This window comes from Thalassophryne amazonica, chromosome 1, assembly GCF_902500255.1.
Source record: "Thalassophryne amazonica chromosome 1, fThaAma1.1, whole genome shotgun sequence".
NCBI classification, from domain to species: domain Eukaryota; kingdom Metazoa; phylum Chordata; class Actinopteri; order Batrachoidiformes; family Batrachoididae; genus Thalassophryne; species Thalassophryne amazonica.
In genome coordinates, this window is record NC_047103.1 from 111,077,830 (window position 1) to 111,099,521 (window position 21,692).

Genomic DNA, 21,692 nt, shown 5'->3' on the forward strand with positions numbered 1-21,692 from the left:
TGTCTTGCTGTTTATGAGTGGTGTCATGCAGAGGTTCTCAAACTGTCCCTCAAGTCCCACCGAACCTGCCCATTTTCCATCTCTCCCTGCTCTGCCACAAGCTGATTAGCTCATTCAGGTGTCTGTTTGTACTTGATTGGCTGTAACCCTGAATCAGCCAATCCTTGCCCTGGTTATTTTTATTAGCTTTTTTTTTATTATTTTAATATATATTATTATATTATTATTATTATTATTATTATTATTTTATTTTTATTATTGCATTAGATTCAGAACTGATGGAGATGTTTTTAACATCTCAACACTCAAAACCAAAAACCAAAGTGAACGATTAGCTGATCTGTGAGCTTCTTTTTGATGATGACTGTGCCTTCATGTTCACACTGAAAAAAAGACTGAAAGAAAGATGAGCAGCTTCTCATCTGCCACCAAACGGTTTGACCTTTGCATTAACACTCATAGGCCCACAGAGCAGACTTTAAGCCCTAGTCCCACCAAATAATGAAGAATGAATAATGAGCCATGCAGCATGTTTTTTGCAATGAGGGGCTTTATTCAGCTATCGTGGGAGAATGGTGGCTCTTAGAGACATTATCATCAGTTAATTAAGCCCCTTTCACGTTGGCGTATTCGTAGAGCTGCTTATTGTGGCATACTGTCGACACCGAGTTGAGCAGCTCTCCGCTCACTTTTAGCAACTCTACGTCGAGTTTTTGCTCCCTACGCAGCAATATGTTCAGGGCTACGCACGTAGGACAGAAAAATTAAACATGTTTAATTTTCTTCGGCATAGAGCGCTGGACACAGTTTTAAGCAGGTCTGCACAGCGTTACTGCATACAAGTCTGTGCAACACGGCGCTCCTATACACAACCAAAAACTGAGTGCGTGAATCCAGAATGATTCCGCTGGAGAACAGGATCACACAGCTGAAGCTGTCTCTCTCTCTCTCTCTCTCTCTCTCTCTCTTATAATAATAATAAATAAAAACAATAATAATGTTAAATGACTGTTTCTGAGCTGCACCACACCATGCAGTAGAGAACAGAGCGCGCTTCCACAGAGGCAGAAAATATCAGCTTTTGCTACATATAGTTGAGCTCAAAAGTTTACATACCCTGGTGGAATTGTTGGGGTTTTTTTTGGCCATATTTCAGAGAATATGAATGATAACGCAAAAACTTTTCTTAACTCATGGTTAGTGGTTGGGTGAAGCCATTTAATGTCAAACAACCAGGTTTACTCTTTTTAAATTATAATGACAGCACAAACTACCCAAATGGCCCTCATCAAAAGTTTACATACCTCTGTTCTTAATACTGTGTGTTGCCCCCTTTAATATCAGTGATAGCTTGGAGTCTTTTGTGGTGGTTGTGGACGAGGCTCTCTGATGGTGAAGCTGCCACTGAATATGTTTCAGACTTTATTTATATCAATTACAAAGAAATACAAACAATATGGCACTCTATGGTAAATCTGCATGGAGTAGACAGTTCTCAAAAACTGAGTGACTGTGCAAGAAGGAGAAGAGTGAGGAAAGCCACCAAGACACCCAGACAACCCAGAAGAAGTTATGGGTTTATGTGGCTGTGATTGGAGAAATTATGCACAGTGCAAGGTTTGCATTTTGTATCACCAGTTATCCATCTTCATGATGAAGTGGTACAGAGGAGGATTTTCTTAAAAAGAAGACCTGAAAGTTTAGCTACAAATTGCCAGAAGGTACATCTTAGATGCAAGCCTGGATTTGATCTGTTTTGGTAAAAGAAAATCCTTATCTGCTCTACTCCACTATGACGATAAGAGTAGTGATGCAAAATGCAAAGCTGCACTTTGCACAATTTCTCCAATCACAGCCACCATAACTTCTCCTGGGTTGTCTGGGTGTCTTGGTGGCTTTCCTCACTCTTCTCTTTGCACAGTCACTCAGTTTTTGAGAACCGTCTACTCCATGCAGATTTACCATCAGAGCCTCGTCCAAAACTACCACAAAAGACTCCAAGCTGTCAGTGATGTTAAAGGGGGCAACACATGTTATTAAGAACAGAGGTATGTAAACTTTTGATCAGGTTCATTTGGCTAGTTTGTGTTGTCATTATGATTTAAAAAGAGTAAACGTGGTTGTTTGATAATAAATGGCCTCACCCAACCACTAACCATGAGTGGGGAAAAAAAAAGTTTTGTGTTATCATTCATATTCTCTGAAAAATGGCCAAAAAAACAAAAATTCCGCCAGGGTGTGTAAACATTTGAGCTCGACTGTATGTGGCAGTAATTCAACTGTAAAAACCTCATGATACAGTCCACTGTTTTTACAAGTGCAGTGATGTGTTCTGCACAGCCAGCAGGAGTGAACTGGTTTTAAATAGCGGCAAAAGCTACACGTGAATGTGTGCACACATTAAAAAGCGAACACACACAGCTGCAAGCAGATCTACAAACATGGAAAAAGGCTGAGTATGCGTGCATTTCGGGCGTACTTAAGTGAAACACAATGCCGCAATACGCAGCTCTACAAATACGCCAGTGTGAAAGGGGCTTTAGGCTCATCTCTGAGCATGGCGCTAATTTCAAGATGCTCAAAATTTAGCAACAAGTGCGTGGGGTAGTTTGTGTACGAGTTACAGTGAGGATTTTAGAGGCGTGTGTGGTGCTTATGAGGCTGCTAAAAGCCCATTATCCTAGCGCCTGGCAGCTACGCAGAACCTCAGAGGCTATTTTTGGAGTGGCTGCCCTCTTGCACACATGATTCCACATGCCGTGTGCTCCAGACGCTGTATATAAAATTATTTTATATACAGCGAAGGGCACAAACAAAAATTAAACATGTTTAATTATTTTTTTTTGCGTCCTCTGCTCGATGCAGAATTAAGTAGTTTCAGCGCAAGTCAGAGCAACACCCTCACAAGACAACGTTACCCGACGCCAATTAATGATTCCTGCTGTGTCCCATTGTTCCTGAAGCTGCAGCTCCTTCTCTGTGTGGAGCTGTCTGGTGAAGAGAGGCACTGTGAAGCAGCTGCAGCTTCTTCTCTCACAAATGTGTTTAAATAAAATCCATAAAAGTCCTGCTCACAGACTGATTGTCAGACATCCAGTAAAAAGTCCGGACGTCTCCAGTCCATTCATGGACGATTCGTTCGTATGTGTACATGTGAACAATTAAAGAAAGAAAAAAAAAAAAAAAAACTGTCTGGCTGCAGGCAGTTAGTTCCTTGTTCTCCCCTCAAACTCTCTCATCACTGTGTTTTAAAAAAAGGACATAAGTCCTGCTCACAGTCTGATTGCCAGAGACAGGACATGTCCACATCAAGTATAACTCCAGACATCTCCACATTTACTCATGGACGGTTCGTTCACGCACACACGCATCTCACGGTCACAGGAGGAAAGATAAACTATAACAGAACTCAAAGCACAGACCTACAGCTCAGCACAAGAACAAATATAAACTAGAAGAGAAGTCAGAGTGCACAGTCTGGCTACAGCCAAACTGCACTCTGACTTCTCTGTGCAGAGAACCTGCAGGCTGCGTTCTCACCTCCTCTCTGCCCCCTGCTGTGTGCACCTCGTTGTGACGCCACAGGAAGCAACTGGGAGCAGCCCCGGTGTGAAAGGGGCTTTAGTAGTGAATACGTGACAGATGAAAATGTGGGTCATACTTCGAATCACTTCACACCCATGCGAAGCTCATTTTTCATGGGTTATTATTCAGTGGGACCGAGGCTTTAAGCCCCTTTCATACCGGGGCTGCTCCCAGTTGCGCCGTGCGTCATTATGACGACGCAGCGTGGAAGCAACTCAGTGCCCAGACGATGCAGCTCAGCGCCACAACAGCACGAGGGCGCAAAGGAGGAAGCAAGTCGGGCGCCGAAAAATTAAACCTGTTTAATTTTTTTGGCGTCCTGTGCTCAACGCAGAAAGGAAGTGGTTCCAGCGCAAGCCGGGGCAAAGAGGCGTAACTCAGGGCAAAGAGGCGTTACCCGGCGTGACTCGGACCCAATTTATGATTCCTGCTGTGTTCCGTTGTTCCCGCATTATAAATCACACAGGATTGTTTTTATACCGTGTACTCAATGCAGTAAAAACTACACGCTGAAAAAAAAAATGCAGACTGATTGCCAGAAATATCCAGTAAAAAGTCCGGACATCTCGAGTCCACTCATGGACGTTCGTTCACGCGCTCACATGTGAACAATTAAAAGAAAAAAAAAGTCTGGCTTCAGGCATTATTTCCTTGTTCTCTGCTCAAACTCTCACATCACAGTTAAAAAAAAAAAGGACAAAAAAGGACATAAGGCCTGAGACAGGACATGTCAACATCAAGTAGAACTCCAGACATCTCCGCATTGCCTAACGGTTCGCTCGTGCGCATATCTCGCGCTCAAAGGAGGAAAGAAAAGAAAAAAAAAATTGTCTGCAGGCAGTTAGTTCTTTTCTCTCCTCACTCTCTCATCAGTTAAAAAAGGACATAAGTCCAGGACATGTCAACATCAAGTAGAACTCCAACAATCTCCACATTTGCTAAAGGACGGTCCTTGCACGTGCACGCACATCTTGCGGTCAAGGGAGGAAAGATAAACTATAACAGAACTCAGAGCGCAGCCCTGCAGCTCAGCACAACAAGCAGAAGAGAAGTCAGAGTGCACAGTCTGTCTGCAGCCAAACTGTGCACTCTGACTTCTCTATGCAGAGAACCTGCAGGCTCTGTTCTCACCTCCTCTCGGCCCCCTGCTGCGCGCACCTGACGCAGAAATTCCTGCATCGTCATGAGCCACAGGGAGCAACTGGGAGCAGCCTCGGTGTGAAAGGGGCTTAAAATGTAAATAAAAACAGAATACGATTTGCAAATCCTCTTCAACCTATATTCAATTGAATACACCACAAAGACAAGATATTTAATGTTTAAACTGATAAACTTTGTTTTTGTGCAAATTTTTGTTCATTTTGAAATGGATGCTTGCAGCACATTTCAAAAAAGCTGGGACAGTGGTATGTTTACCACTGTGTTACATCACCTTTCCTTCTAACACTCAATAAGCATTTGGGAACTGAGGACACTAAAGCCTGGGTCCCTCCCACCAAATAATGAAGGATGAATAATGAAACACACAGCATGTTTTCTTTGCTACGAGAGGGTTTCTTCAGCTATCATGGGAGTTTTGTGGCTCTGAGTGGCTCTTAGAGGCATTATCTTCAGTTAACGCGGCTCCTCTCTGAGCGTGGCGCTAATTTCAAGAAGTTCAAAATTTAGCAACAACAGCGTGGCACAGTTTGTGTACGAGTTACTGCGACGGTTTAGAGGCATTTGCGTGGTGCTTACGAGTCTGCTAAATGCCCATTATTGTGCGTCTGGCAGCTACGCAGGACCTGAGAGGCTATTTTTTGGAGCGGCTGCCCTCTTGCGCACACAACTCCACCTGCTCTGTGCGCTGGACGCTGTGTATAAAATCATTATTTTGTTGTGGATTAATCGTTTTCTGCCAAAACTTGGATGCTGAAAACACCTCTAATCGCTTCTGGAATCACAGAGGACTGTTTCATCTGGATGCTTTTTTCCTCTTTCCTGCTTCATGTGGAATGTATTTTGAACAGCTTATGGTAACTTTTTAATGTTTTTTTTTTTATAGCTTGATAAAGCTCTAGATATAGCTGTAGAAGTATATCTATAGTTGATCTAATATCTTGTTAATGGATCACATGAGCTCCGCTGTGTGTGCGCACTGACGCAGTGACTCATGCTCCAAACGAGCATTTTGGCAGAACGCCAGCTCAGAGTGATTTTTCAGTCAATATTGGATGAACGCAGTTAAAATTTGGATGACTGCGTGAAGTGGATGTGTGTGTAAAGCCACGGAAGAAATAAATCCAGTGAAGCTGCTAAAAGCAGCGCTGAGCTATACGGCAACACAGGAGAAGTGCGCACATGACTGATTTTGAAGACATAACACAAAGTTAAAAGTTGTATCATGGTAGCATGTAAGCTGCAGAAGAAATAATATATACGAGGTCTGTTAGAAAAGTAATCGACCTTTTTATTTTTTTCAAAAACCATATGGATTTGAATCACGTGTGATTGCATCAGCCAAGCTTGAACCTTCGTGCGCATGCGTGAGTTTTTTCATGCCTGTCGGTTGCGTCATTCGCCTGTGGGCAGGCTTTGTGTGAGCAGTGGTCCACCCCTTTCGTCGGATTTTTATTATGAATAAATGTCTGAACGATTTGGAGCTTTGCTGCATCAATTTTTTTCCAGAAACTGTGAGAGACCTCCAGGTGGACACCATTTGGAAAATTCAGATGGCTTTCAGGGACGATTTTATGGGGATTACACAGATTAAGGAGTGCTCCAGCCGGTTTAAAGACCGCCCACAGCTGCTGAGAGCGCGCCGCGCTCTGAGCGCCGATCGACAGGCTTAATCAACCAGGTCTTTTCCAACGTGAAGGCTTTGTTGATCCAGGACGTCGTCTGACTTACACAAAAATGGCAGGAGACGTGGACATCAGTACTTTTTCGGCACATTCCACTGTTACAGGAGTTTTTTTTTCATGGAAAGAGAAGCGGAGGGATGCGCCATGGAACCGTTCATGGCGCGGCAGAAAACCACCTGCGTGTTGATCTCACAGGATGGCTTTGAGATGGCTTTCAGACAGTTTTCGGTGGTTTTTCAGTCGTGTGACTATCCGAGAAATTGTGGATGAGCCTGGACATGCCAGAACATGTCCTGTGAGGCTTGACCAACACGGAGGTGGTTTTGTGCCGCATCCCTCCGCTCCTCTTTCCATGAAAAAAACTCCTGTAACAGTGGAATGTGCTGAAAAAGTGCTGATGTCCACGCCTTCTAGCTCCAAATCGTTCAGACATTTATTCATAATAAAAATCCAACGAGAGGGGTGGACCACTGCTCACACAAAGCCTGCTCATAGGCGAATGACGTAACCGACAGGCATGAAAAAACTCACGCATGCGCACGAAGGTTCAGGCGTGGCTGATGCAATCACACGTGATTCAAATCTATATGGCTTTTGAAAAAAATAAAAAGGTCAGATACTTTTCTAACAGACCTCGTATATATTTGAAAGTGATCCACAGGTGTATATAATTAAAGCGGCCACCTCATTCTGTATGCAGAACGGCACTGCGCGCAAAAGAGGGATTTTGCAGAAATAAACGGAAAAACACAAAGTTAAAAGTGATCACAGTGTAAAAATGACTGTGTTTAAAGCCAGGGGAAAAAATAAAGCCAGCAAGCCACGGATGGAAGGAAGCCAGTGAGACGGAGCACAGAGGCGGCTGTCCAGGAATGGACAACAGCGGCGTGCGTGCAAAAGAGCGATTTTGCAGAAATAAACGGATGAACATAAAGTTTATAGTGGGATTATGGAAGAAATAAAGCCAGCGAGCCGTGGAGCCAGCGAGTAGCACAGAGGTGGCTGTCCAGGAGCCCTTGGTTCGGTTCTAGCTGGTCTGGTGCATTACAGGTGGATAGCAGCCTGGCGCACAGTGCACAACAGTGGGACTGAACTGGAGCATCTATTTTTGGACTGCATTTAAAAAATGTGACATCTTTAAATGCACTGTGAATCTGTGAATTTAAAACCCACACTTTAAAGGGACCAGGTGTGGGAGGGCTGGAGGTTTGGACCAAACCCATATCTAAACGTGCGCCAACATTACGTTATCATGGCACTGTCACGGCACTACGTGGCTTAGTCTAGCTGATGCGAGCCATTCGAGGCTCTAATAGCAGGTCAGTCGTGGCTCACTAGAGGCTGCTACGTGGCACATGCGGTGTACAGAGAGGCACATAGAGAGGCACCTTCATAAGGGGATACGTGATAGATTAAAAACATGGGTCATTCTTCAAATAATCGCTGACACACCCATGCGTGGCTCATCATTCATCCTTCATTATTCGGTGGGACCCCGGCTTAATTGTTGAAGCTTTGTAGGTGGAATTCTTTCCCATTCTTGCTTGATGTACGACTTCAGTTGTTCAATAGTCCAGGTTCTCCGTCATCGTATTTTGGGCTTCATAATGTGCCACACATTTTCAATGGGCAACAGGTCTGGACTGCAGGCAGGCCAGTCTAGTACCTGCACTACAAAGCCACGCTGTTGTAACACGTGCAGAATGTGGCTTGGCATTGTCTTGCGGAAATAAGCAGGGACGTCCCTGAAAAAGACGTTGCTTGGATGGCAGCATGTGTTGCTCCAAAACTGGATGTACCTTTCAGCATTGATGGTGCCATCACAGATGTGTAAGTTGCCCATGCCATGGGCACTAACACACCCCCATACCATCACAGATGCTGGCTTTTGAACTTTGCACTGTAACAATCTGGATGGTCTTTTTCATCTTTTGTCCAGAGGACACAACATCCATGATTTCCTAAAACAATATGAAATGTGGACTTATCAGACCACAGCACACATCGAAGGTAACGGGCATTCAATGTTGGTTTTCGGCCTTGCTGCTTACGTGTAGAAAGTTCTCCAGATTCTCTGAATCTTCTGATTATATTATCGACTGTAGATGATGGAATCCCTAAATTCCTTGCAAGTGAATGTTGAAAAACATTGTTCTTAAACTGTTGGAATATTTTTTCACACAGTTCAAAAAGTGGTGATTCTCCCCTCATCTTTGCTTGTGAATGGTTGAGCCATTTGGAGATGCTCCTTTTATACCCAATCATGACACTCACCTGTTTCCAATGAGGTGTTCTGAGCATTCATCAACTTTCCCAGTCTTTTGTTGCCCCTGTCCCAGCTTTTTTGAAACATGTTGCGGGCATCCATTTCAAAATGAGCAAATATTTGCACAAAAACAAAAAAGTCTATCAGTTTGAACATTAAATGTCTTGTGTTTGTGGTGTATTCAATTGAATATAGGATGAAGAGAATTTGCAAATCATTGTTGTTTTTATTTACATTTCACACAGCGTCTCAACTTCATTGAGGGACTTTCAGTTTGAGGGATGGGGGGGAGGAGTACATTGCATCCACGCCTGACAAGTTTGGAATCAAGCTTTGGGTTGCAGCAGATCTGGACATGAAATTCATTTGTAATGCTATCCCTTACTTGGGAAAAGTTGATGGAACCATTTATGGACCAGGGAAAGACTGTAACTATGGACAATTCCTAAGGTTGAATTTGTTTAGCATCAAAATTTTCAGCTTCAGAAACTTAATCCTAAAAAAAATTCTCACTCATGTTTTGCAAAGAGGAGGGGCCAAGCAGCAGAACTGGAAATGTCTGGGCCTACAAGTGTTAATATCAAGAAAACAAAGATCCTCCCTAACCTACTCCAGCAATGGATTGCACTTCGCCATCCATCTGTGTAGATGACCAACAACTGAAGAATACAGACACATTCATGTATTTGGGAAGTATGTTCTCTTGTGACTGAGACCACCCAGGTGCACCACAGAATGCCACAGGTCATTCCGTCCTGTGGCAATCAGACTGTATAATTCCTTCCCCATTTGCAAGATGAATACATAACGAACAGAGTTATTTAGTTACTCAGAGTTATGTGCAATAATGTTAATAAAAGCCATAATGTAATGCCACCTAATTTTTAATTAACCAAATCACCAAAATACCACAAAATCTATTACAGACCCCAAAATTTTAGTCTCTGTCTGTCTGTCTGTCTGTCTCTCAAGGCTAAAGGTAATGGATAAATATTCAGCGTAGAAGCTCCACTGCTCAAACTGTGTGTGTATCCAAAAATGAAGGATTTTTATATTAAGTGGGTCTGCTCGATAACATCGGCTGCTGTATCTCCCTCTTTTCTACATGTGTGTCTCTCTGTTGCGGTCTGACAACCCCCCAGTCTGATCAGTCCTCCCCTCGGCTCGGCATCACTCCGGTGGCTGAAAAAATGCTTTTCCCTCCAGGGTTATGTCTGTCACTCGTTCTTCTGCTTTTTTCTCTTAATATTTTCCCTCGAAAAGCCAGATAGTGACATTGAAATATCCACCCCCTCTGTGCTCTGTTGCCGCATCCAACGTATTCCTCACAAGCGAAGCCTTCAAAATGCAACACTGCCATCTAGTGGTGGACAGTGTTGCTTTGTGTGAATTTGTTTGTGGCTCTGTGTGCGCTAAGAATACCTCAAAATTGCGTAACTGAGCAAAGCAATTGTGTGTGACCGGTGATCCACAAATGCTGAATCACACTCCACAAATAGAATTTTCAGTATTGCAAATGCCCTTTTTTGCCTTTTTTTTGTCTTTTAACAAATAAAAAAAAAAAGATTTACAGTAAAATTTGCACATAATTGGTTCAGGTGGACCAGTAAATTTTGTGTGTTAGAATCAAAATCTGTTATGTATAAAACGAACATGTGTTATATGTATGTAATGGATTAGTTACAGTCAGGAGGCGCTGAACCATCTACGTGGAATCCTAAATTGGGACCTGAGTCATTTAATAACCGGGTCAAAATTTCTTCTGGAAAAAAAATGCCTTCCTTAAATATGCACCGGACATTATGTGCATTAAAAAGATTACATTTGGTCAAGTCACAATTTTTCCAAGTCTGCTGTTGAGTGGTACCTTAAAATCCTAAAGCCTGACTTACGAGGGTAGGCTGAAAAGTTCTAAGCTCACTATGATACAGTTAATGCATTAACTGCATTATAGTGAGCCTTAGAACTTTTCAGCCTACCCTCGTATGCTTCTGCAGCTCTTTAACTCCGTGGCCATGGAATGGTGTTGACATGCGCGTTAATCTTTTAAAGTTCTCTGAGTCTTTATGCAGTTTGCTTCAGGAACAGTGGCTTTTTCTGAATTAATTTGTCCCTTAATGACCTTTATACATCAACCTCCAAGCCATTTTCCTCCAAGTACAATTTCCTCCATGAACTTTGGGTCATTTGAGCATCTTTTTCTGACTCCATGTTGTGAAGTTGGTCATATTTGCGCACTTTTCTGCCAAATGTATTTGATCCATGATCAAAATGAAATCGACGTGCGCACTGCAAAAATATGATGGGAGAGGAAGGAGTGAAACCAGAAAAGTGACAAATCAAAGTCCTTTGCGGTCTCCAATTTAGCAGGTGCGCTGGTTCACAGCCCCGCAAAGGAGCTGTGTTCTATAGCTTTTTGGTTTGCCACACCCAAGGATATGTATGAAACATAACACCATATTACAGTGCAAACAGCATTTTGTTAATAATCACCAGCCTTGAATTACGGTAAAAAAAAAAAAAAACTGCCGGCCTTTTAATTGCACAGTACGGTACCCAGTTTCCCCGAATCGACGAGTGTCAGCGCTCCACCTCATTTCGGACCTATGTTACTGGGCTTGTCCAGACTGCTCTGTCCGGTACATGTGAGGGGTTTTTAATGAAAATGCATTGCGATCAGACAGGATGTTTTGTTTGATGTGAACGATAATCTGTTGTACAAAATCCATTATATATGATGTTTATTACATGGAAAACCATACAAAAGCATCAAGACTTTACTTTTGTCCAGCGAGTGCTGTTCCAGTTTTTATGAGGACCGTTTACGTGAGTTTTGCTGTAATTACAAATCGCAATGCATTTATTTGTTCAAAACCATCGCACAAGTTACAAATCAGAAACTTGTTTGTGGATCGCAAAACACGTGTACAAATCAAGGAATATTTGTAGCTCACCTTCTGTGCATTTGCAGGTATGACAGTGTTGCTTTGTGTGAATCTCGAGCTATTTGTTTGTGGATTTGTACAGGTTTTGCACTAAGAATGTCTCAAAATTGCATAACTGAGCAAAGCAATGAATGTGTGTGATCAGTGATCCACATATACTGAATCACACTTCACAAACAGAATTTTCAGTTTTGCAAATGCCTTTTTTACAAATGAAAAAGTTATATATTTACAAATACACAATTATTAGTGAAATTTAACTCCACTGCTGATCAACTTTGTATGGGGAAGTCTGGAGTGGCAGAGAAGTATGTGAGGGTAGTGCAGGACATGGATAAGGATAGTGTGACATTGATGATATTCGCACTTGGAATGACAGACTCCTTCATGTTGGAGGTTGGGATTGCACCAAGGATCAGCTCTGAGTCCTTTCTTGTTCGCAGTGGTGATGGACAGGTTGATAGATGACATCTGACAGGAGTCTCCATAGATTATGATGTTTGCAGATGACATTGTGATCTGTAGAGAGCAGGTTGAATCTAGCCTGGAGAGGTGGAGATATGCTCTGGAGACGAGGGGAATGAAAATCAGTAGGAACAAGGCTGAGCAAGCATAACTCAAAATTCTTCATCAACACAGTGGCAGCACTTATTCATGGACAACCACCTGTAAGTCGCTCTCCTTTTATAGCACAAGATTTCTTGGATTACTTAGAGAAGAAAATAGACATTAGTTTAAACATATCCCAGCATGCCTTAACCCAGCCACTACACCCTGCTATTGAGGTGGGTGCCATTACTGAGGTATTACCAAGATTTACAGAATTTGATAGTATCTCACCAGGCATGCTGTTGAAACTTGTAATGTCTGCAAAAAGCGCAACCTGCTTATTTCATCCTATACCAACAAAACTTTTCAAGGACCTGTGGCCCACTCTTGGGCAGACTGTGCTGGAAATTATTAATGTCTAATTAACCTCTGGATCTGTTCCTAAATGTTTCAAATCTGCAGTGATTAAACCATTACTTAAGAAATCTAATCTTGACTCTATTGAAAAACTATAGGCTGATATCAAATCTATGATTTTGCTCTAAAATTCTGGAAAAGGTGGTTTCACGGCAGCTCGTGGACCACCTTACTGAGAATAATCTTCTCGAGTCACTGCAGTCTGCTTTTAGAAAATATCATTCCACATAGACAGCTCTGACAAAAGTGGTGAATGATCTTCTGCTTGCAATGGATTCGGATACCACTATGGTTCTGGTGCTGTTAGATCTTAGTGCTGCATTTGATACTGTGGATGATCATTTTCTACTCGATAGGCTGGAGAATCATTTTGGGATTACTGGGAGTCCCCTTGCATGATTGATGTCATACCTGACCAGTCGTTCTCACTGTGTTTTGTACAATAACACTACCTCTAACCTTAGTGACATGACGTTTGGGGTTCCACAGAGAACCGTCTTAGGTCCCCTGCTTTTCTCCTTTTGTATAGCTCCCCTTGGGATTACCTTTTCATACTATGCTGACGATACTCATGCCGATAACTGCTGGTAATTTCATCCACATAAAATCCTTAGATGATTGCCTTGCATCAGTGAAAAGCTGGATGTCTAGCAACTTCCTACTTTTAAACTGTGATAAGACTGAAATGATGGTTCTTGGTCCAGTGAGACATCGGCATCAATTTGACAAGTTAACGCTTAGCCTATGTTTGTGTGTCATACATCACACTGACAAAGTGAGAAACCTTGGGGTAATTTTTAATCCTACGTTGTCCTTTGGCCTCCACATTAGAGATATTACGAGGAGTGATTTCTTCTACCTGCGAAATATAGCAAAGATTCATCCCATCCTGTCTATGGCTGATGCTGAGACCCTGATTCATGCATTTTAGATTGGACTACTGCAGTGTTCTACTTTCTGGTTTACTGCAGTCCAGCATTAGGGGTCTCTAATTGGTTCAAAATGCTCCTGCCAGACTTTTGACACAAAGTAGAAAGTTTGACCACATTACACCCATTTTGGCATCTCTTCACTGGCTTCCTGTCCCTTGTGAGATCAGATGTTAAGGTTCTACTACTAACCTATAAAACTGTTCACAGACTGGCACCTCCCTACTTAGCTGACCTAAACCCTATGTACCGGAACGAGCTCTGTGTTCTCAGGGTGCAGAGAACTACTTTCTGTCCCTAGGGTGAATAAAAAGTCTGCGGGTTATAGAGCTTTCTCTTATTGTGCCCCTGTTCTATGGAAGATCTCCCTGCGTCAATAAAACAGTCAGATTCTGGAGAGACCTTCAAGTCCAGACTTAAGATGCACTTACGTATTTCCCCTTTTATATGGCTAGCATCCTGCATAGTATGTTATGCTTTTTCCTCTTTTAAATTGATTTCATTAGGAAATGGAGCGTGCCACGGCCTCAACTTTATCTAAAGTCTGGGTCTTTTAGTTAAGCTTAGGGCTAGTGACCAGCGATCATCTTTCTGATGCCTGATTCTGTTTTTCTCTCTCTCACCAGAGATGGGTGTGGTGTCTATTTCTGCAACCCTCCCGTCCTGTCCACTGGCAGTTTCCTGTATATTCCTTTTGTAAATTGTCAGTAGCATGGCCCAAGCAGAGAGTTGCCCCTTTGAGTCTGGTCTGCTTGAGGTTTCTTCCTCAAATCATCAGAGGGATTTTTTTCTGACCACTGTCACCTCTGTGCTTGCTCTGGGGGTTGGTAAGGTTAGACCTTACTTGTGTGAAGCGCCATGAGGCAACTTTGTTGTGATTTGGTGCTATATAAATTAAAAGAAATTGAAAAATAAAGTGAGTGTGTGTGTGTGTGAATGAGAGGGAGCCCAGTGGAATAGTGCAATTACAATGAGTAGAGGTGGTGAAAGTAGTTGAGTTGAAATACATGGGGTCAACTGTTCAAAATAATGGAGAGTGTGGTAAAGAGGTGAAGAAGAGAGTGCAGGCAGGATGGAGGTGGGTGGAGAAAGGTGGCAGGAGTGATTTGTGACCAAAGAATATCTGCAAGAGTGAAGGAGAAAGTTTACAAGACAGTAGTGAGACCAGCTCTGTTGAATGGCTTAGAGACTGTGGCACTAACAAGAAGACAGGAGGCAACACTGAAGATGTTGCGATTGTGACGAGAATGGACAAGATTAGGAATGAACATATCAGAGGGGCAGCTCAGGTGGGACGGTTTGGAGACAAAGGAGGGTGAGATTGAGATTGTTTGGATGTGTGCAGAGGAGGGACCCAGGGTATATAGGGAGAAGGATGCTGAGGATGGAGCCACCAGGCAGAAGGAGAAGAGGGAGGCCAAAGAGGAGGTTTCTGGATTTGCTGAGGGAGGACATGCAGGTGGTTGGTGAGACAGAGGAAGATATGGAGGACAGGGTGAGATGGAAACGATTGACCTGCTGTGGCGACCCCTAACAGGTACAGCCAAAAGAAGAGGAGGAGGTTCCAATTATGAGCTTGTCATCCTAGTTGGGAAAAGCAAGTGTGGGTATTGAAGTAGAGAGACTGGAATGCCAACTCAAGATCTCATTCCATTGAGTTCTGTTTGTGAGCTTGCAACCCTGAGATTTCAGCCACTCGGCTGCGAGACTTGGGATAATTTACTTCCGGTCGTCTCCCAGCAATAACACCAGATACGCTTGTAAAGCGCCAGGTTATTTATATAGCACCAAATCACAACAAAGTTGCCTCAAGGCGCTTCATACAAGTAAGGTCTAACCTTACCAACCCCCAGAGCAAGCACACAGGTGACAGTGGTAAGAAAAACTCCATCAGATGCTCTGGATTAAGGTCCCAGATTTGGGCTGGCCACTCCATAATGTTAATCTTGTTGGTCTTAACTCAATATGCTGCTCACTTGCTTGTATGTTTGGGGTTGTTGTCTTGTTGAAACATTTTGATACAAGGCAGCATAACCTTTAAGTAAGCTGTTCTTCTGAATAGCGTCTGGAATGACCCATGTTACTCAGATTTTCTGAGAGAAATGCACTGCAACCAGCATGTACAACATTTGCTGACTTCGTCCTTAAATTGGGCACTGTAGTCTCATTTGAGGGTGGGTGATAAAGGGGTTAACTGAAAGAGCATATGATGCAAAAATTGTACTTCTTGTCACAGCCCTATTGTCATTGCTCACATTAAATATCACTACAATTTACCGACACAACCTCCCTGCTTTGTCTCGTATTCCCTTCTCCACTGGGAACCGAAAAACTGCTTTTTAAGCGGCTGCTTCTGTGATTGCAGCTGAAAAAAAATCAAACCGTACACCATCTTTCCGTGTGAAGTGATGCTGTGTTTGTGTTGCGTACTGGCAGGCTGTCCCTGGAAGTGGGCAAATCCCACGATGTCATGCAGGAGTTCAGACGAGACTTTGCTGCCCCATTAGGGCCATCTGTAATAAGGGTCAGAGAAAGGAAAATGCAAACACTGCTATATTGTTGAACAGCCTAATGTTCCTTTTTCTTCACTTTCTGTAAAGTAATAACTTTGCTCAATTTTTCTTCATGTTTTGGTTTGGATTAAAACAGGGGTGGGCAATCATGTGCCATGAAGGGCCGAGAAACTGCAGGTTTTCCTTACTACCAATCACCTCAGCAGGTGATTTCATTAATGATCAGGTGTCTCAGCAGGTGATTTCATTCACGATCAGGTGTTTATGTTCAGAGGAGAAGCTCATCAGCAACCCACCTGCTGAGGTGATTGGTTGCAATGAAAACCTGCAGTGTCTTGGCCCTCGATGCCCACCCCTGGATTACAATGTGCAGTGTTCCCAATGCATTTGCGTGTATGGAAATAAAAGCTATTATAAGGATTTTGAGCTTTACTCACTTTTTTAAACACACTATTATTTTCAACACAATTGTATCTACACATCTACAGGTAATTTTACATGTTGCCTGAAAAATATGAAAATCTTTGTGGGTTTTGAGTTTTTAAGCAGACAAACTAACTACCAAACACACAGATTTGGGCCTTAGAAAGCTATGATATACGAGGCGGGTTCATTAAAGATTTCCCCTGACCCACTTCTGGTTACTGTAGGAGTCTGAAATTGCACATGCATAATAATGCATATCTCAAGAGGCAACGTGACAATTTTCAGTGCAGAACTCATATTCGTTCTTTTGCTGCAGGGGCTCAAGTAATGCAAAGTCGCATCATGGAGCCAGTTGAGTGTAAAACAGTCATCTGGTTCCTGTATTTGAAAGGCCGCACACCGACAGACTTTCGATGAGATGAAAGAGACTTATGGTGAGGATGCCCCATCTTATGACGTTGTTAAATACTGGCATTGTCAATTCAAGTGTGGTCGGACATCTGTGGAAACAGCTCCCATTCCCGGGTGACCACATTCCACCATTGATGAAGGCACTATCTGGGAAGTTGAGGCTGCCATTTTGGAGGATCGCCGCACAACCATTCGCCAACTAGCCCAAGATGTCAAGATCAATGTGGAGTCAGTGTAAAAAATCATTCATGACCATTTGCACATGCGAAAGGTGTCTGCACGGTGGGTTTTCAGGATGCTCACACCTTTCCAGATGCAGGAACGAGTCAAGTGCTCCCAGGCCCTTTTGGACGTGTGTCAAGGCAACCAGGAGGATTTCTTCAACAGATTAATCACACAAGACAAAACAAGGGTCCATCACTATGATCAAGAAACTAAAGCCCAGTCAAAGCAATGGAAGCATTTTGACTCGCCACCTCCAAAGAAAGCACGGGTTCAACCCTCGGCTGGCAAGGCCATGCTCAGTCTTTTGGGACCAGCACGGAGTAGTGATGATGGAATTCCTGGAAAAGGGTACCACAATTAATGGGGCATACTATGCTTTGCTGTTGCAGAAATTGCGGGTGGCCATCAAAACTGAGAGGCGCGGCATGCTGACCAAAGGAATCCGCCTCCTGCAAGACAATGCCCCAGTTCACAACTCGCATGTTGCCCAGAAGGAAGCACTGTCCTACGGCTATGAAATCCTCCCTCACCCACCTTACTCTCCCGACCTCGCACCATCGGACTTTCACCTCTTCCCAACCATGAAGTCCTTTTCGAAGGGAAAGCACTTCAGGTGATGAGGAGCTTATTTTCTAGGTCAAGTCATGGTTTCAGACGCAATCTGGGGACTTCTACAGGCGAGGCCTTCACAGCTGCATAAAGTGATGGAAGAAGCGTGTCACCCTTGGTGGTACCTATGTAGAGAAAGACTAATAAACGTGCCAAGTTTCGTTCCTCTCAGTCCACGGGAAGTTGGTCAGGGGAAATCTTTAATAAACCCCCCTAGTAGATAACTTTATCTGGAAATAAAGTTGACACCTATTGTGAGATTAAAATGGAATATGTGTCTGGAAAATTGTAAGTTTAAAAGATTTTATCCATCCTGTCTGAAATCTTATGTTTGCAACGCTGTAATATGAGTAATGTAATGGCTTCCCTTGAATTTCCAGAATTTTAATGAAAAGAAAACAGAGGTCGCGGTTTTTGGACCTAGTAATCTTTTAGAGTGCTTCTCTGTTGATTTGGGACCCCGGAAGCATATTTTAAGCCTGTTATCCTGTTATTCTTAATATTGGTTTTAAGATGGATGGTGATCTTAAAATGAACAGTCAAATTGCAGCAGTGGTGAAATCTGGCTTTTATCATTTGAGAGGTTTGGCAACAGTGAAACCTTTTTCTTTCCAGGCAGAATTTTGAGATGGTTATTCATGCATTTGTGTCATCTCATCTGGATTGTTGTAATTCACTCTAGGTGGAAGTAAATCAGACACTTCTCTCCCATCTGCAATTGGTCCATATTGCTGTGGCATGGCTTTTGATGGGCTCGGAGGAGGGAGCATATGACTCCTGTCCTGGCTGCACTTCATTGTTTGCTGGTTCATTTTAAAACTCTTATGTTTGTTTTTAAGTCCCTCCATGGTTTAGCTCCATTGTACCTCTCTGGGCTTCTTCAGCCTTATATAATTAGTCTGTCTTTAAGGTCGGCTGACCAGCTGCTCCTGCAACTGCCAAGATTGAAAAGAAAGCTTGGGGGGGGGGGCGGCAGGGCTTTTTCTGTTATTGCTCCCAAACTGTGGAACAGCTTGCCTCTGGGTGTTAGGGAGTCACCCTCATTGGCCATTTTTAAAACCTTATCTTTTTTTCCTTGGCTTTTGACACCAACAAGGCTTAGTTTGATTTTTTTTTTTTTTTTTAATGGCATTTTAGTGGTTCTTTTGCATTTTTATTTTATTGTTTTAATTTATATTATGTTTGTAGTGTATAGCACTTTGACAGCATTGGCTGTTTTAAGGTGCTTTATGAATAAAGTTGGTATGGTAACGTAATGACAAAGATAAAATAAGAGCTTCACTTTGTCGTGAAGCAGGGTGCAATTAAACTTGGGCCAAATTTCATAAAGTAGTCTAATCTTTTAGTCTATTAAACTTAGTCGACTGCTGTTAGTCATCCAACATTATCTGTCTAATCACTGTTTTCACATTGACGGCTAAACTTGTAGATTAGCTGTCTTATGTTAATCGACAATTTTCATTGGCATGGCGGCCTCACGAGCGCCGTTGCAAAGAAACGCCTCCAATGTGTGACAGTTTTGTTTACTTCCGGGTTGGTCATTTTCAAGAACTATCCAGTCTTTGTTTCGTTAACTGGCTTTATTAATATTTATGGACACATACAAACTGCAGTACGACGTGTTTAGCTCTTAGCCTAGCAGTTCTTCTTCTACACTTCCATCAAGCCTTTTTGTGCTGCTCAGCATAACAGCGATGTCCGGTGGCTAATGTGAGAACTGTCACAAATGCATCAAATGACAGTCGTCTGCTGCAACCATGGCCAAAAGCGGAGGAAGCTCCCCTTTTGGAGGAATATGCACGATGTTGGGGTGCTCTTGAGTATTCCATCAAGGGGTGGTACATGATAGCCACCATTTTTTTTTTTTTTTTAAGGTAAGACACTGAAGTTTTGTTGACTAAAATAAGACTAGCCTCCCTTTTACCATTCTAATAACTTTAGTCTGGTAATGCAGAACTTTATCCGACTAAGCACTTTGTGCAATGACTAACGTTAAAAAAATTAGTCAACTAAGTGAGTTTATTGAAGAAAACAAGATACTGCTTGATGAAACCGGGCCCTGGTGACTTAAGGCTTCACCACAGGTTGGCTTAGTTGATGTTTGTAGAAGAGGTGTGTTGTGCAGTCTACTCGGTAATCGAGTTTTTAAAGCCATTGCCTTGCCACTGAAAAGTTGAGCAATCTTTATTTGTATTGCATTGGCATCTATGTCTCAAAATAGGTAAAATCCTGTCAGTTTTTTTCTGAAATTTTGCATTGAGTAATTTGTATCAAATCACTTCTTGTAGTTGTACCACGTTGTGGCATTTTGAATCTGCAGTATGTGATTTTGCTTATTTCCACACAGACATCAAAATATAATGAAATTTGCTTTTGCTTCAATAAAAATGTCTTTTGTGCAGGTACGACAACAAATTGAGAGCTTCTCTGAAGCCCGCAGCCCAGCTTCCCATGTCCCCTCCTCGTAGTCCTCCCCTCCCCAACCAGGTCTTTGGAGTTCCACTCACACTGTAAGTGGCAGCATGTCAGAACCTGGAAGTAAAGATAACATAACAAGCAGCTGTGATCTTGGTCAAACATTCATTCTCCTGTGACAAATATTACTTTTTTGACAGTCTGAACCAAGCAATTCATTGAACACCCTTAGAATTTTTGCATAAAGAAAAATTGCATGTGACCAACCACAGCAGAAACTTTAGAAAAGGAGACTTAGACTTCTGAATTTAAACTGTTATTTTCGACACCTGGTCACCTGGAGTAGGAAAGACATAACAATGGCTCGGAGGGACTAAACAATGGTGCCCAGATTAAAGGACAAATGCAAAAACCTTATAGTCTTATTGATTACCTGCAACAAATTTAAACCATGGTTTGCGGAAACATCACCAAAATATGGCTATTTTGCAAAATTACTTTTTTCAATTGCAGATTTTCAGTGTTTCCCATAAAGTATGACTCTATGACTCTATGGGAAACACTGTACGACTCACCATTGAGTGAAAATAATTGGATGAAGAACCTACGAGAGTTTAGGCGAACATTTGTCTGATTGACCTTGGGCATCTTCCTAAGGAATGATAAGGCCATTGAAATGTCTGGTTAATATCTTAATGTTTAGCTTTATTTGCAAACCCTCCCTCTTACAGCCCTTCTCTGTTTTGTCCATATCATATGCGGTGCTCATGGTCAAAGGGGATTGTTCTGCTGGAACCATTTGAGGGCAAATCCAGTTGCTTCAGTGTCTTACTTCGTCCGTGTTTTGGCAAGGTCTTTGTGGAATGGGTCATGTTTTGTCAGGTTTGTTCTCGGCTAGACATACAGGAAAGAACCAGACAGAGAGCCGACATGTCTTTAGTGGGCTTTGCAAAGCGGGGAGACACAGACCCTGACAGCCTCGTGCAGTTCTCTCATGTCCCCTCGTTGCATGGCCCTTTTATTGAGAAAAGAAAACAGAAGATAAGAGGAGTGATTTGAGTCCATCGTCACAACATTTTGTGCAGATACATTTGTAATCAACTGAATCATTCATGTCATGTGTAGATACGTTTGCAAACAACTGAATCATCCTGAATTTGTACAGAGTGACAACTGAATCATTGTGTCATTAGTGAAAACAACTGAATCATTCCTGATTTTTAGGTACAGAGTGAGTGGTTTTTGCTGAAGCTTGCTAAAAACTATAAACAGGCTGCAGCTGTGAATATCTGATAGAAAACAGTTTGCAGATTTTTAACATACAGAAAGAACAATTTGCAAATGAGCAGATGTTAATAGATGATAATAAACGGTAAACATGTCTTTGACAATATAATTTATCTAACACCCCCCCTCTCTGGAACACGTGAACCACAGATTAATTGTAAAGTTTTCATAAGTGTGATTTTATGTCATGGTGACTGCAGCTGAACATGCACATTGTTCAGTTGTCAATGTAGACTTAAAATCAGCCTTGTGCTTGGCTCAAAAAACACATG

At 42.4% G+C, this 21,692-nt stretch overlaps 1 protein-coding gene across 1 annotated transcript in view; it reads left to right on the forward strand.

The window, feature by feature from the left end:
• The window catches only part of arhgap1 (Rho GTPase activating protein 1), a 236,012-nt gene that overhangs the window by 201,157 nt on the left and 13,163 nt on the right, over positions 1-21,692 (forward strand). Inside the window, exon 8 of the mRNA XM_034173469.1 lies at positions 20,121-20,228. Within this exon, the coding sequence (XP_034029360.1) occupies positions 20,121-20,228 (108 nt within the window). The remainder of the gene's footprint in view (positions 1-20,120; positions 20,229-21,692) is intronic.